The sequence below is a fragment of the Cavenderia fasciculata genome (genome assembly GCF_000203815.1).
Source record: "Cavenderia fasciculata unplaced genomic scaffold Scf_Dfasci-G-o-80e12.f1-5, whole genome shotgun sequence".
Lineage (NCBI taxonomy): Eukaryota > Evosea > Eumycetozoa > Acytosteliales > Cavenderiaceae > Cavenderia > Cavenderia fasciculata.
In genome coordinates, this window is record NW_004457735.1 from 1723805 (window position 1) to 1741288 (window position 17484).

Here is a 17484-nt window from a genome sequence, read left to right on the forward strand (position 1 = left end):
TCGATTTGCAAAAGCGAACCCGCAACTGACACTTTTTTTTTTTTTTTTTTTTCTTGAATCACGTGTCACAGCGAATTTAATGAATCCCTCCCGCCATCCTTGTCATGACAGAGAGAAAGCGCAAATGATTAGCCAACCACGATTACCCCACAACCCGAGATCAGAAGGTAAAGAGTTGGGAAACAATTTTTGATAGACCGCAAAAAGCTGCTAAAAAACGGGCTTCTAAGACCCCCTCACATTCACAAAGTGTAGGTGCCTTTGAAGCCTTCCTCTCTCTGAAGAAATTTGTGTTCGGTTGGTTGGCAACACAATCAAATTGAATGAACATCGTCTGTCGAGATTATGTGATCTTAGGTTAGTTGAGTTATTCCTTTTACAGACTACTGTTACCAACCCCCTCGTCTCTTATATCTATCCGTAATCCAATCATTTTGGTTGATGGTTTGAAATGTAACCGTTTCCACAGTGGTCTCTCCATCCATCCGTTCCACTCTCACTATGATGATAACTATCGTCTCAGACTTTTGACCAATTAGGTACGAGCCCCAGCTGCAAAGAACGATAAAACTAGAGATTTATCACTTCCATTTCAATACATAAAGGAATCAAGACTAGACTACTGTTTTGGAAAAAAAAGGGAGGGTTATTTAAATAAGTTTATTGATGGTTGTTGTTGGTTGGGTTTCAAACATTGATTTAAAACAATAATTATCATCATCTTTGGTCAGCCATAGTCTCTAGGTTTAAAAGTTATGAACATGACTATTATAACGTGGTTGTTGTAAATAACTATTTAAATGAATTGGTGATGGTAGTTGATGGTGATGATGATGATGAATACTAGTGTCGGAACTGGATGAAATTGTATTGTTATTGTTGTTTGATGAAAGTTGGAGTTGTTGTTGTTGTTGTTGGTAATGTTGTGAGTGATGAGAATCAATCGATGCTTGAATCGATGAAATATTATTAGTATTACTACTACTAGTGTTATTATTATTATTGTTAGATGAAGATGAAGAAGTGGAAATAGTTGTGTTATTATTATTATTATTATTATTATTATTATTATTATTATTATTATTATTATTATTATTATTATTATTATTATTATTATTATTATTATTATTATTATTTTGATTGTTATAATTATCTGGATGATTATGAATTAAACAAAAATGTTTTTGATTGACAGAGTTTGATTTAAGGTAGAGTATTTGTTCGGGGAGCATATGAGCAGAGTGATCGGCGATCTTTCTAACGACAGCCAATGACTTGTCATCGGCATAGACCGAGATGACGATTCTGCTTTGACAACCACACTTTTTAGACACTGACTTTTTGCGACCAGACAACTCTACCTGTTCCTTGATGGTGTAGTCGTACTCGCGCTTGGCCTTTGGTTGGCCACCTCTGCTGCAGACATATTTCTGTGTCCACAATAGTTCTCTTTTGGTCTTGCGGATTCCGGAACGTGGACGCTCATACTCGGCCTTGAGGTTGAGTGTCTTTCTGTCGGCGTGTGCTCCAATCACCTTGCCTCCACTCTTGATATAAGAGACACCACTGATCTTGGCCTCGGTCTCTAACCACTCGTCAAAGTACTCGAGTGGCACTGTGTACTCTTCCGACTCGACATAGGGTGTTGGCTGGCCGTTGACAATGACTGGTTGCTTGGACTCGCTCTTGGAACGAGACACACAACTACATGAAACAGTCGATGGTTGTTCAGAGGCAGCAGCAGAAGAAGAGGTTGGGAGGGACGGGCTGGAATGGTGGAGATTTATAGGGGTGGGGGCAGACGACGACGATGAGAGCGACGAGAGGTTTTGCAAAGAGGCAGTTAAAAGGTTGGAAATGGATTGGTATGGCTCGGGCGACGATGGCTCACTACTGTTGTTGTTGCTGCTCTGGGGACTGGCACTTCTTGCTCCAACAGGTGACGACGAAGACAACGACGACAATGAAGACATTTGTACAGGTGATCCGTGACTACTAGACTTGTTACTATTACCATTGGTCATGTTATTGTTGTTATTGTCATGACTACGATAATGATTGGCAAGATCGGTAATGTAATTGGCTAGACTTTCAACAGAGTTGATGACAGATGCTGATGTCGATGTTGATGATGATGATGGAGTCTCTGGTGGTGAGATAGACTCTGAGGTCTTTTGCTTCTTTGGAATGTAATTGGTTTGTTGGTAGTGGTCTTGTTGGTAATAACTTGGCGACTCGATGGAACCAGAGAATGACTTTAAGCTGCTAACAGTCTTTCTTCTCATCTCTCTTTCAAAGTCGGCATGGGTAATCAATGCGACATTATTGTTGTTGTTGTTGTTATTGGTCGAATTGGTATGATGAGAAAAGTTGAGTGGAGTGGTCAAGACAAACGAAGAACTTGGTGACAAAAGGGGCGATGTGTTGGGGGTGGTGCACATTGATGACGATGATACTGTCAATGGGGTTGGATGATGCGATGAGTATCCACCATGTTGCTGGCTTGGATGGTCAGCGGCAGCAGACAAAGATGACGAATAAGAGTAGCTTCCAGGTTGGTTGTGGAGATGCAATGGTTGTGGTTGATAAGAGTTGTAGTGGTTGTTGTTGGCGTTAAATGTATGATAGGATGAAGAGTTAGAGTTGTGATGGTGGTGGTGATGATGGTTGGCATTGTTTGGACCGATCAAATCTGGGATTGCTGGGAGGAGAATGGTGTTATGATCTCTACTTGTTTCTCCAATAATCTATGGAAATTAAAAAAATAAAATAAAATAAGAATTAATTAGTTTCCATGTTTTTTAATGTCAACATGACCACACGTGGACTTACCTTTTGAACGAAATGATGATGGTGGGTTTGTTGTTGGTTGTCATCATGATGATGATGATGGTTGTTGGCATAAGAAGAATTTGAAGATGTTGAATGGTAGATTTTACCAATGTTGTTGATCTTTTCCTCTTTTTGTTGTTGTTGCTGTTGTTGGTGATGGTATTGTTGAATGGAAGTATGTTCAAGTTGTTGTTGTTGTGGTTGATGATGGTGTTGGTGTTGGTGTTGGTCGTGATGAATGATTGTTGGATGTTGTTGTTGTTGTTGTTGTTGTTGATATGATTGATGGTGATGTTGTTGAATAGAAAGTTTTCCTCCATAAATTAATGGAATAGAGGTTGGATTTGCGTCAATTGGACCCATGTTTTTTGTTTTAAAGGAATATTATTTAATTCGAAACGGAAAGGGTTTGTTGTTTGATTGATTGAGATTGATTGTTGTTGATGATGATGATGAAATAGATGAATAAATTAAATAGAAAGAAAGAGATAGAGCTAATATCAAAAATATATTAACTCTTTGAAAGCAAGGTTTAATACACACAAAGATAATATTGTGTGTTGAAGGCAAGTATACAGCTACTTTTTAGATAGCAGCTGGTGTTATGATGACGGTGATGATAATATATCTAATTGCAAAGATATATTATTTTTAATAAATATATAGATTGATTATAATAGAAATTGAATTTTTAAAAATATGATGGATAGGATGAAACAACGACAATGATGGTTGATAATAGATAATAGATAATAGATAATATATATAATATATACACAGCAAAGAAAGTAAATCTACTATGGATGTATGTATGTGTAATCTATATTATATTATTATTATACTATTATATTATTATTGTACCAAACAAATGGTTAGCAAATCGACAATCAAAAAAAAAAAGCAAGATTGTTTGTTGATTGATGGATCGATTGATTGATTGATTGGTTTGGTGGACACAAAAAAAAAAAAAAAAAAGTGATTGATGTGGTGATTTTGATCAAAGTGTTGTTGTTGTTGATGAGTGTGGCGATGGGGTTGATTAACAAGACACACACACTAAAGAAAGAAAGAGAAGAGTCTAGTCTCTTATAGAATAGATAATATTAATGTATATATATATAAATATAGAAATAAATATATATTGAATGATTGTGTTTTGTTTGCTGCTTGCTGTATTGCTGCCAACTTGGATGACGTGTGGTGTGAGATGAGATTAAATAAATAATAGATGTATGTGGTGTGGGTGTGGTGGGATTGGGGAGGGAACCTTTAGCGGGGGATGGCTACAGAAAAAGATAAAGAAGAAGAAGAAAGAAGAAAGAAGTTTTTTAATTTATTAGATATTAATAATAAAAAAACAACTTAAACTTATCTCTCTAAAAACTACTAACTACGAAGATGATGATTTGTGGTGGGGTGATTGTGGAAGGGAGAAGATAGCAAGGAAGCAGCAAAAGGAGAAAGTGATTAAGTGCGGAACTGGCTGTCAGTAAAGTGATGATGAGAGAGTCGTGCAAAGAAGATAGTGCGAACATCGAAAGCTCATCAACTCATTAAAAAATTGAAAATAATGCTTTGCAAGCTGCTGGCTGAAAAAAGCTTGAAAAGGATTGTAAAAGTCAACTTGAAGGCCTAGTTATATGAAAGATCCCTCGTTTTTACAACCCAATCAGCGGGGGTGTCTGTTTCTTTTTTGTTGGTCGTCGTGTCTTGATTTGGTAATTGAGCAAGCCTCGCCCCCATCAACACTCAAAACGAGTGAACGAGAAATTACATTTTGACTACACAATTATCTGCTTTTTTCACATCATTTATCAGCTGCCTCTTCATGGTTTCAAAAAGGATGTTATTGTTGTTGTTGTTGGTATTAACATAGATCGAGAAGAGGAAGTACCAACACAAGGGGGGTCCATACTCTATTCTTTAAGTTTAAAGATAAAGAGAGAAGTGGTGGATAAACAGTTGAACTGTTGGAGAAAGAGAGAGGGATAAAAGAGGAATACAACGAAAGTTCAAAGCACCACAAATGGACCTATTGTCAAAGGTCACAAAAAAACACTTCTCTACCTTGGTAAAAAGATCGATATACAACAAAGCCAAGCCAAAAAGTAGAAAAGAGACAAAGAGAATACTCTGCATACCTTGGTGGATATTATTTAATTTTTTTTTGTTTTTTTATTTGGTTTGCTGGTTTGTAATAATACACTAGAAAATCGAGTATTTTTGATAAATATATATATTTACGATGGTGGATGACATGGTTGGTTATGAAAATGAAATTGATTATATGTTAATCAATTTTTGAAACTCTGTTTTGTGAATGGTTATTAATATTATTATTGTTATATGGTATATCTGTTGTTATTATATTATGTTATATGGATGCTGACCAAAAGATACAAACTAGTGGGAATAGATATATATAGTTTGTTTAGTTTGCAAGGGGGGTTTGATGAGGTCAGATAAGAGTGAGATGTTGTTGGAAAAGAAAAAATGAAAAAAAGAAATAAGGTTCCGGAAATGATTATTATTATTAGTTATTAGTTATTCTAATTATTATTATTATATGTTATATATGAGGGTTGTTGTTGTTTGGTGAGATGAGGGCGGATGATTATTACAATGTTGAAAAAATAAAAGGATTTTCTCCTTCCTCTTTCCAACCTCCTTTTTAAACCAATTGATTGTTGTTGTTGTTGTTGTTGTCCCAAAGAAAAAAAAAATATTTACACCTGAATCTACATTGCATTGTGTCTCCTACTACTACGACTACTGTTCAACTTTGAAGTCTTGATCTTGTTATCTAGTTGGAACAGCAGTTTGTTTTGGAGGGGATAGAATCATTGAGGTGTATTTTGGTTTGATGCTGGTCGAGGAGGAATTGGAGGTGGAGGTGGCAGATGAAGACGAAGAGGAGGAAGGCTGTTGAATAATCTCTGGCTCGGATGGGTCAGTCTCTCGTTGCTTAATCTCGGCAGCCCAGAGGAGGCTGGCCATGTCATCCTGGGGAAATCGAATGGCTGGTTGCTCGGGAACGTGGGAGTCTCGCGAGAATGGAAATGAATGGCCCCGGGACTGGAGCGACATGAGGGGTGCGGATGAGGGGAGACGGCCACGACGGGGTGGCATGGTGGGGGAGGCTTCCGGCGACGAGCTGCTATTCTCAGAGGCACTGCTCATCATGGCGTGGCGCTCCATGTTCATGGCGGCGGCACTCGAGTAGTTGTGACGGATCTGTGGGTTCTTTCTGGTCTTGACAACGATGGGGAATGGCTGCGAGACGGATAGGATGGACGAGTTGGTGAACGAGGCGTTGGCGGGACGCGAGAGAGCGATAAAGGTGAGACTCCACTCCTTGCCCCATGTACCCTTGGTCATCTTGAGACCTTGGAAGGCAGCAATGCCCTGTGCGTTAAATGCCTCGGAAAAGTTCTCAACCGAGTCGATTTGGAGCTTGCCCTTGTGGTCGGTGACCACGCCAATCGCGATAATGTTGGCGCAGCTGAGCTGCGAGCCGGCGATAGACGACGCGGTCTTGAGGTCGAGCTTGACCTTGAATGGGGTGTCGAGACGACGGTTCTTCCAGACGACGGTGCTGGTTGGCTGCTGGCTGATTTGGATGCAGGTTGGACGCGAGGGGTTGGGGTTCTTTTGGACATACTCGAGCATCTTTTCGCGGATGATCATGAGTTGCTTGGGTGATGGCGAGAGGCTGGCGTTGGCACCACCAGTGGCCGAGTTATTCTTGTTGGGAGCACCCATCTTGGATTGGTGTGGTACGCTGCCTCCGGACATTTCCAGAGTCTTTCTTCCCTTTTGTGCGGCAAAGTCGGCTTCGTCAATTTGCAGTTCAGAGTCGCTGCCTCCATATTCGTCGGCGGCGCCACCGTTGGGCGAGTTGCTTTCAAGGCTAGAGTTTTCTTCATCATATTCGGGGCCGTCAGAGTTTTCTTCGTCAGACTTGTCGCCGACCGATGACGAGTTTATATCTTCATTGCAGAGCAGTCTGGAAACCTTCATTCTCTTGTTTCTAAAATCATATTCATCGTCGGGACTGGACAATCTCTTCTTTTCAAATTCTTCCTTTTCAATTAAATCTGATATTGATGATGTTGAATAACTTAATCTTGATGTTGTTGTCGTTCCTTTTCTATCTTCATCTGGACTATAAAAAAATTAAAGAAAAAAAAAATAAATTGAAATGAAATGAAAAAAAATAATAGATTAGAAAAACAAATTCAAAAAATTAAATAAATAGAAAGTATTATTTGTTTGTTTGTTTTGTTTTGTTTTACTTACATTAAACCAACTATGCTTTTAAATATATTAATTTTATCGGAACTCTTTGATATAGTTTCAAACCAGGATGTGATGATATCCATGCCTCTGTCTAGACCTCCAGGAATATTATTTTTGAGTATAACCTTTTCGAGGATTGGTTGGAGCTTGCTCCAGTTATCAGCCAAACTATGGACATGATATGGAGCACTGGTGCTAGTCGTAGAGGTGGAGGTGTTTTTGTTGGTGTTGTTGTTGGTATTCATTGTAGTATCACACATTTAAATGAGGGGGTGAGTAATAAATATTTGCGTTTGTTCGAACTAATGCTACAGAAAAATTACTAGTAAAAGGAAAAGGAGGGATGAACAGACATATGGTTAGGGACAAGATATGGATGGGATCATTTTTTTTATGGATCAATTTATAAGGATAGTTACATGGTAGAATAATAAGGTGAAAAATACTAGTTCAATATGGAACTAAGAGTAATGGTGTATTGGTACAAAAATAAACTATTTGGAAATAATTAAATAATCTATTTTTTTCAAAACAAACCCAAAGAGAGATAAGAAATAGAAGAGGAAAGAAAGAGAATATATTAATATTTTTGTTGTAAAGTTTTTAAAAAAAAGAAAAAGAACAAGACATATTTTAAAAAATAATAATAATTATTATTATTATAGTTATTTTAAAAAGAAATTACGAAAAAGATAGAAACAATAGATAGATATGTTGTATTATTCAAGTCTTACTTTTTTGATTTAAACGAGAGAAAAGATGGCGAAACAACACATGTGTTTGGGGAAAAAAATGTTAATATGTGTGATGTTAAAACAAAATGGTGTTCTCTAAAATATGGGAAATGATCCTTGGATAACTAGTCTATAGATGTGAAAAACAAACAACAAACAAACAAATGAAAATAAAATAAAAAAATCAATTTCAACGGTCAACTCGCCATCTTTGTGAGGTGCTCAATAGTATGTTCAAATTGGACTGAGATGCATTCTACAGTAACAACACCTTGCCTGCAGGCAGTTGGTATTGCGAACAACCAGTGTGCCAACGGCTGCCTGTTTGCCTGCAAGATGTGAAAATGATTTTGGGGGGGTGGTGAAATTATTGAATTTTTTGGATGGGGGTGTATCGATATCGAATGCATCTCGTTTGGCAATGGAAATGGATTTGTTTTTTTGGATGTTTTTTTTTTTTTGTTTTCTTGAATTAATTTTTCAATAATCGGTGCCATGCATTCATACCCCTCCTCTCTCTTCACCCATAGATATCTAGTACTGCTCCAAGAATGACAAAAACCAACAACACCAAAAAACAAATATCTCGGCCCCAACACGAGGGCCGGGCGGGTGTCGTCTGCCAATGCTGCTATTTCTGCTGTTGTCGACAATCGCATAAATGTAAAAGTGCAAAGGTTGCGTGGTGCTGGTGAAGATTTCGATTGATTTGGTTGGTAAAGTCCAACCGATTCTGTGCAGTGTGTGATCCAACCAACAAACGTAGACAAGTCCTTTGCAGTTCCCTTTTGTCCTTTTAAGTGTAATGGAATAAGCCCCCCTTTTCAATGATACCTCTAGTATTATTTTTTAAGATCTATCCTTGATGTTACAAAAATATTGAACTGGACACCAGTAACGGTCACCTGTTGATGAACTTTACTACTCTTACTCTGAAAAGGATCTGTCTTTCGCAACTCCAAATAAATAAATATAAAGATTGATGGATGGATGGATATTTTGAAACAATATTAAAAAGTTGTACAACTGACAAAAAAACAAAAAAAAAAACAAAGATATTTTGGTGGTGATGAACTGACAGTTGACTGCTTTGATGATGTGCTGCTATGTTGTAGTTAAAATGGATATGATGATGATGGTGTGTTGGGTGCTTACTTGATACAATACCTGTTGTTGCTTGTTCAGAAAATATCTTTTGGTTGATACTTTTTCTCTCTGTTTGTCTGTCTGTCTCTCTCTTTACAAATGTACAATGTTTATATCTGTTAATTTTTTAATTAAAAAAAAAGAAAACTTTTAATATTTTTTTTTCCAACATTAATATATTTATAAAGAGGTGAGGATAGGATAGGATAGGGATGGATAATCGTCAGGGAAATAATAATTATTATTATTTAATAAATTATAGATAGATTTTAAATAAATAAATAAATAAATAAATAAATATTAAAAATGTAATATTAACAACAATAATAACAATCTCTTTTTTGTTGTTGTTGAATTTGAAATTGAATAGAGGAGGGGAGGGAGGGAAGGATGATAGAATACAATGTGTGACTGATTATTGATATTTATGTTGTTCACAAATTAGTATACAATTATTATTATTATTATTATTAATAGTTGTTGCTGTTGTTGTTGATTAATCAACACCATCCATAAGATCAATTAAAACGATGATGTTGAAAATATCACAAAAGCATGAATTATGGTTTGCTGATTTTATTTGCATTCAACTTGTGAAGTTGATGCTGATGCTGCTGCTGTACAGCCAACAACAACAATGCTGGGTGGGTGGGTGTGATGTGATGGATAAGTCAGCGTGTCCGTTACCGCTACTAACAACTCTCATCTCCGTATTTTAACACCAATTATCATGAACAACGTTGTCACACCTTTTTTTTTTCCCGACCCACCCACCCTACACATCGGACTGACTATATTGCAATACCACCCCCCCACCCCCCCTCCCCACCACCGACTAAACAAAACAAAAACAACAAAAACAATAATAATAATAATCATTGAGATTGGATTGATTTCTTGTTTTTAAATCTCTATTTTTTTATTCAGACTGCAAGTGGGTAGATAGCACCTGACTAGCATAAAACAAGATTAAAACAACAAGTGTGGATTGGTGGGTTTTCCCTTCACCCTAACCCATATTTTAATCCCGTCATCATCATCATCATCATATTGAATACTAGGTAGAAGGTGATCTATCACCAATCTATCTTGAGTTCATTAGAATTCTGACGATTGACATCACCATCATCACTACACAAACAAACGAATTTGATCATATTATTGTGTTGTATGTATTGTGTAGACTGAGAAAAGAATGGTAAAATTCTTTTGTTTGTAGATTGATCACATGTATTCCACTTTGTTGTTTACACTCCAATCCAATCTATCTATCGATTAATCCGTTTGTCCGTCCTCGTCTAGAAATAAAATCCTTTAAACAAATTGGTTGACGACCAGACCATATTTGGCCAGTCACATCATTTTTTTGTCTGTTGATTATTTGATAGATTGCACCTCCTCTTCTTCCTCCTCCGATTTACGTTTTTTTGACAGGAAATAGTACAAATGTTTTTTTGTACGTTTTGAGTTGTGTGTTTTTTTGTTTTAGATTGATTGATAAGAATGATGTTTTGATTTTACCAAATGTGTACAATGGCATAAAAAGTAGGTGTGATGTTGGTTGGTTTGATTTGATTGATTGATTGATTGATTTGTCTTATACCTTTTTTTTTTTGTTTTTTGTTTTTTTTCGTTTTGTTTTAGTATAAGATCTTTGCTACTCTTTGTTTATGTAGTCAAGATGTCTTGTACTAATGTTATGATTGATGTTTTTGATTCTTTTTTTGCAGCTGTAAATGTTGATGATTTATTTGATGTATATTTGATGTCTTGAAGATATTTCATTATAATGATGATTAGTTGATAGAGAAAACGATTGAAACGAGTAGTATTATAATATTAATATTAGTGGAATGAATGGGATTATTATTATTTAAAGTTAATGGGATTTTTATAGTTATTTATTTCGATCTTATTATTCCCTTTTTATTGTTATGTGTTATTTTGCAATTGAGATTGTATTATATGAGTTGTGTGAACGTTTTTTGCTTTGCTTTGATGTGATTGTGAAGAGAGAGTAGAGAAAAAAAACAAAAGGTGAAGACGAGTAATAAATCGATAAATCAGTTCACAAAAAAAAAAAAAAACAAAAATATCACCCTACTCGGCTGAGATTGATCGTTCACTCCATGTCGATAAGCCTTGCTCTCTCGACCATGCTGCAAACAACAACCCTCTCTTCTCGATTCTATCGTTGTGCTGCATGGGAAATTTCGGTGCACTTGGCACAAAGTGGGTGTGAGTGAACAAAGATGGTGTCAGTTGTCACTAAATTTTAGACCGCCCTGGGATTTTAAGACTATCATCATAGATAGTCTATTGCAATGATGATGGTGGATGGTGTGTATATATATATGGGGGACACAATATAATATTATATTTATTTTTCTTACCTAAATAATTTTTAAAACAGAGAAGTTAAATTTGATGGGTGAGGTGAGGGTTTGATTGGGTTGAGTTTGATAAATTTTAAAATATCAAGGAATTAATTAATTGTACAATGTGATATTGGTGATGTTGTGTTTTGGGTGTTGGTGATATATGACTATAATAATATATTAAATTAATATAGACTTTTTGAACAAGAATATTATTTTTTCTAAAGTACAAAAAAAATAATAATTTAAAATGAGAAAAGAATGGAAAGGAGAATATTTGTTTTCTGGCAACAGTTGATATTTATATAAAAATAGTAAAATACTACAACTGGAAAATCATGATTACAAATAATCATCTCAAGCAGCTTGTGATACTGACTACTACTCGTCTATGCTACTTACCCCCTCTCCCTCTTCTTTGTCCCTGCACCCTCCTGATACATTGCTATGCTAAACAAGGATTCCGAGGAGGAAGTACCAATGGATGGATGGTGGATGATATCACCTATTTTAATTTAATCAACACATCATCATCATCATCAAATAATAATTGATCAACTAATAGAGTTGGTAGGGGGGGAACATGTAAGAGGAGGACGGTGTTGTTCTTGATTTCCCATGTTGTTTCAAATCCATTAATTCATTCATTTATCATATCTCTCAATTCATATTAACCAAAAAAGTTGGGAGCAATAATTTAAAGAGAGAGAGAGAGAATCGGGGGGATAATTGATGAAGAGGTGAAATTACAGATTGGATGTAATGTGTAAAGAGTCAAGACAGATTGAGTGAATAATCATCATTATTCAAACATGTGATTAATCCAAGTGATCTGCCATCAATCAATATAAATCTCTGCCTTTTTTTCATATGGTGTGTTCACTTTTTCCAGAAGCAGTTTGTCGTGTTCAAATGAATGCATTTATTTTATCGTTGCCGACATATTGCTCTTTCCTTGTTTAGTTGTGTTTAAAACAAAGGGGGGTGTATATATCAATCAGACTGATAGTGGGCGTGTTGAATAGGGTGTGAGGGAGGGTTGGGTTAAAAAATGGGGCAACCGATTCAACAGGTTAAAAGACACGATATTATTTTTTTTAAAGTCAAGGAGTATACATCATGTGAGCTCACATCCTTTCTGGAAATTGAATGACTACTACATTTCCATTTCATCATCATCGTTGTCGTTAATCAAATATATAATTGATTTGATTTGTGGAAATAATCAAAACAAAGTGATCGATTTTAAAATCAAAATCAATATATTATTATTTATCCATTGGATTGGTGTGTGTGAGTAGTGATAATTTAAAACGATATACTCTCTCTCTCACACTCTCTTTGTATATCCACACTACCGTTGTCTGTATGAATTACCTTGTATGTATAAATACAATTTACCATTTTGCTTCATCCTTGTTGTTATTAATTGAATCCGTCTTTGGGATTGGATAGGAGATATCATTGAATATTTTAATGATAATCATTCATCATAATTTGCATATGAATATTAATATTTATATGTTTGAATGAACATGATGAATATTATCCATTTCACCACTCCTCAATTCAAGGTATTTATATCTCTAATATTTGATCAACATCACAACACAACGTACCTACCCCATCATCTTCTGCCTACCCCGATTAATTTATCTCAATTTTAATTCCACTTGCTTTTTTGTAAATCACATACATACATATATAATTTATATTTTATTGATAGTGATGGTGATGGCATTTGATTGGTTGATGACAGTTTTTTTAACCAATCAACATCAATTGTTATAGCCAATATTACAATGCAAACCATCATCATCATCACTATCGAGATGATAACAAATTATTTGATTATTATTATTATTAATATTTTATATTTAGTTATATATTTTTAAGAATTATTTTATTATGATGACAAACCAATTTAGATGGTGAATTGAAGGTTGAAACCAAAGTTGTGCTTTCCTTCAAAGGAGAGATCCTTACCGTTGATGTCAAAACCGACGGTAGCCTTGGTGTATTCGTTGACTGGGAGGGTGTAACCAATACCGATACGACCAGAGTCATTGACCTTGGTCTTGATGAAGCTCTTAGAGTCGATAAAGTATTGAGAACCAACGGTGAAGGCTGGGTTCTTGTCTGGGGATTGGAGGTCGACGGTGAGGTCGGCAGCAAAGGCAAGACGTGGGGAGACCTTGTCAAAGGCGGTGATGTTGAGCTTTTGGAACTTGTTCTTTGGAGAGACACCAACAATGATACCGTCCTTCTTGAAGACGAGTGAGAGTTCAGCGTCGTCAATCTTGTTGGTCTTGGCATCAAAGATGGTTTGGAGACCGAGAGAGATCTTACCAAGACCAACGGTGGCGGTACCGGTAATCTTCTTGTTGGATTTCAAAATGGTGGTGAGAGCAAAGTTGTCCTTCTTGTATTGGAAGTCGGCTTGGACAATCTTGTTGGAGTCACCGGTAAAGACGGCCTTCAAACCTGGGGCGAGAGCGTCAAAGGTGACTTCTCCCTTGAGGAACTTGTTAGAGTCACCAGTAAGGGATACCTTACCGTTCTTGAGGTTACCTGGGAGGGTGGTCTTTGGGTTGATCGAGAATTGGATGTTACCATTTTCCTTTTGAACAACGGTACCAACAACAGACTAAAAGAGGAATAGAGAGAAGAAAGAAGAGAGAGAGAGAAAAAAAAATTAATTTTCGTTCTTTATTACTATTTTATCTTTGCTGCTTGCTACTACTTACGGTGTTTGGAATACCCTTGATGGTATCAGTAATTTCGATTTGCTTGGTGGTTGGGAATTCCTTCTTGAGGAGATCTGAACATTAATCAATGAAGTGGTAAGTAATTTTTTTTTTCTATTATCGTACACGAACACACGTGAACTTCATAGTACTAATCTCGTTGCACACACAACCAATAAAGATATCAACAAGCTATCTATAATGTTGTGATTATATCATCATGTGATGAATGTATTCCTTTTCTAATCATTTTGATGAATGAGACAACAATGAATGAATCATTTTTTTTATCTATCTCTCTACATAGAGATGATGTTCATTCATATCTTCTATATCTATATTCTATTCTATTCTAACTCTCTCTCTCTTTCTCTGTGTTACCTACCAGATGGGGTTTTAACCAAATCAGCGTAGACACCTGGGTTTGACATTCTTATGTGTATAATATATATTAAAGGTAATATGATAAAATATTGAAAAGCTCAAGAAGATCACACTTGCACACATGACTTCAAAAAAAAAAATCACCAAAAAATAAATAAATGTGCAAAAAAAAAAGCAGAAGATTTTTTGGTCACACATATTTTACGTAATATTTATTCTCATTTCACCTCATCATTTCGTTTTCCATGAGGGGTATGAGTATTCTCATCCAGGAATACTAATTTAAATTAGTCTATCTATTATCTATTTATCTATTTATTTTATATATTTATATTCCAATCAATATTTATTAGAGTTTACTTTCCACTTCCTTTTTTAAGTGGCTTGTCGTCATTGCGGGAACGGACGGGACCTTTTTTTTTTCAATGATCCCATTTAATGTGGATGGTAGATTTCCACAGAAAAGGAATGATATCTCATGGATTGTTTATTATTTTGGCTACCTTCTTAATCTTAATAAAAAGGCGTTTTTTGATCGATCACTATCATCACTATAGTATTTGTCGTAGAAACCAGATATGTGTTCCTCAATTTTAAATCCAAACTTTTGGTAGAGTAAAAGTGCCGATTGATTGCTAGTTGACACGTGTAGAGTAATGTCCTTTCCAATCATTGTTTGTGTTAGATGGTATAGCATAAATGATGCAATACCAGTTCCTTGCCACTCTGGATGTACAGAGAGAAACATAATATAACCATCTGGATTCATAATTCCACATCCAATCACCATTGATTTATAAAGTGCACATACTGTAAAATCTGGGTATTCTAATACATCATTTACTATATATATAAATAGGTAAAGTAAGATTATAATTAGTCAGTACTAGTTTATAGTTTTTAGAAGAGAAACATACATTCAATTCCTTTCCAAAAATTTTCACAAAGAAATGTTTGAGTTCTATCTACTAAATCTGGAGTCAAGTATTTATAGTCGATTGGAAATACATCGTGGTCAAGTGGATCTCGACTGTCTGTATTCATATCATTGACCGCAAAGAATTGATGCAACTCTCGAATGACTTGTAGTTTAGGAGGTGCTGTTTCAAAGTCACGTCTAATAAAGGCACGTAACTCTCTGGTTGTGTGTGGACTGACGTATGGTTGAATAGTCTTGAAGCTTCTCTTTTTCGATAACAACTTTTCTGATAATAGTTTAAATGGTTTGAAGCAAATTGGTGATTGGATTGTATTGGTAATTATAGATGAATCTAATTGTTGTCCATTTCCATTACCAGCAGCAGCAGCAGCAGCAGCAGCAACAGTAGCATTACTCCAATGATAATGTTTAAATAGTGAACTTTGAGAAGAAGAAGGGGTAACAACAGAGGTAGCAGTTGTTTCGGTCGTTGAATTGGCCATTATCTGATTTGTGACTGTATTGTGAAGTTGTGGTTGTGGTGGTGGTGGTGGCGATAGAGAAGCGATTGGTTTAGTTTGAGATAAATTTGTATTTGTATTTGTATTGTTGGTGATGTTTGAGTTATTTACATTTGAGTTGATATCAGGAGTTGTTGTTGTTGTCGTATTGGTTGAAGAAGTGGTAGGAGTTGATGTTGATGTTGGCATGGTCGTTTGTATCGGTTGTCTATTCATTGTTGTATTTACATTATTATTGCTATTTGTTGTCGTAGTAGGTGTAGTCTGCAAGGGTAATTGATTATTTTGTTGTTGTAACTGTAGTTGTTGTTGTTGATGTAGTTGTTGTTGATTTAATAAATATTGTTGATAATTATGTTGTTGTTGTTGTTGTTGCTTTATTTGAGCAGGTGTCAAAGGGGTATAATGTAAAGGAGGATGAATCAAAGACTCCATTTTACTTTGATCGGTAGGATTGAGAAATGATTGTAAGTGTTTTTGAGGCAGAGCAGGTATATCATCTCTCTCATAGTATATAGTCAATCGTTGATCCTTTCTCTTGATTTGTGATAGACTGTGTTGAACGGCATGATCAACATCGAATGTCGTCAATCCAGAGGTTCTCTTGAGTCCTCGCAATAGAAACTTTCTCTTGATACGTCTGATATCGGCCGATAATCTGTGTTGAGGTACCTTTAGGAATGCACTTGCTATATAATCCTCTTCAGCAATCGTCAATGGTCCAGCCACCTTTTTCTTCTTTACCACCTTTTTCTAGAAAAGAAACATCAATATGATTAACATTTATAGATCATGTGACAGCATCAATAAGTTGTACATACATCTTCATCACCATGGTGATGATGACTAGATCTATTTCTCTTTAGTTCTTTTTGTTCATTTGTAGATGTTGTTGAAGTTGTCGATGTGGTAGTACTACTAGTAGATGATGATGGTGTAGTTGTATTGGTAGAAGGAGCAGAGTTCTGCTTTGATGACATATTAAAGACTATGTATAATGAATATATATGTATGTGATCTATATCTACTACAAAGGAATCACATTGACTTGAATATTAATTACTATATCTATCTATTATGCTTATTATATCTCACTTTTTAATAAATTAGAAAAAAACAAAAATGAATATTTTAATAATAAAGGGTAAAAGTTTATTTTAGATCTTATATACTTCTACATCTTGTTTGTAAGGGGGAGGTTTGGGGAATGTAGTTTTGGTCGGTAGCTAACTTTTCACAAAGAAAGCTACTATACGTATAGTTGGTTATTATTATTATTATTATAAGTCTGTAAAAATACTAGTGCTCTTTAGAGTGTAGTTTTTGTTGGGAAAAAAAAAGAGATCCAATCCAACCCATAGTACGTGATGGATGGAGCTTGCGCATGGTATACCATTGCTGTCGTTGGGGAGAGGAGGGGGGGTTTGTTGTTGTTGTTGTTGTTGTTGTTGGCTAGCTGGCTGGCGACGACGACTGTGGATGTTTTATGTACAACATAATTCATTCAATATCTCTTTCAAGGTA

At 35.6% G+C, this 17484-nt stretch overlaps 3 protein-coding genes across 3 annotated transcripts; all 3 read right to left on the reverse strand.

Moving 5' to 3' along the window:
* Positions 1 to 746: 746 nt before the first annotated feature.
* Positions 747 to 3195, reverse strand: DFA_05507 (uncharacterized protein; the record flags this gene model as incomplete). The annotated part of the gene is made up of 2 exons (XM_004361169.1): positions 747 to 2747; positions 2833 to 3195. 2 exons carry the CDS (start codon positions 3193 to 3195, stop codon positions 747 to 749), a joined length of 2364 nt encoding a protein of 787 aa, XP_004361226.1.
* Positions 3196 to 5631: 2436 nt separating this feature from the next.
* DFA_05508 (uncharacterized protein) lies at positions 5632 to 7391 on the reverse strand (the record flags this gene model as incomplete). Its single annotated transcript, XM_004361170.1, has 3 exons — positions 5632 to 6046; positions 6494 to 6997; positions 7132 to 7391. 3 exons carry the CDS (start codon positions 7389 to 7391, stop codon positions 5632 to 5634), a joined length of 1179 nt encoding a protein of 392 aa, XP_004361227.1.
* Positions 7392 to 7581: 190 nt separating this feature from the next.
* DFA_05509 (uncharacterized protein) lies at positions 7582 to 16940 on the reverse strand (the record flags this gene model as incomplete). Its single annotated transcript, XM_004361171.1, has 10 exons — positions 7582 to 7648; positions 8373 to 8658; positions 9021 to 9127; positions 11792 to 11894; positions 13376 to 14036; positions 14137 to 14210; positions 14522 to 14568; positions 15024 to 15363; positions 15438 to 16713; positions 16782 to 16940. The coding sequence occupies 10 exons, from the start codon at positions 16938 to 16940 to the stop codon at positions 7582 to 7584; spliced, it is 3120 nt and encodes a 1039-aa protein (XP_004361228.1).
* Between the last annotated feature and the right edge of the window lie 544 nt (positions 16941 to 17484).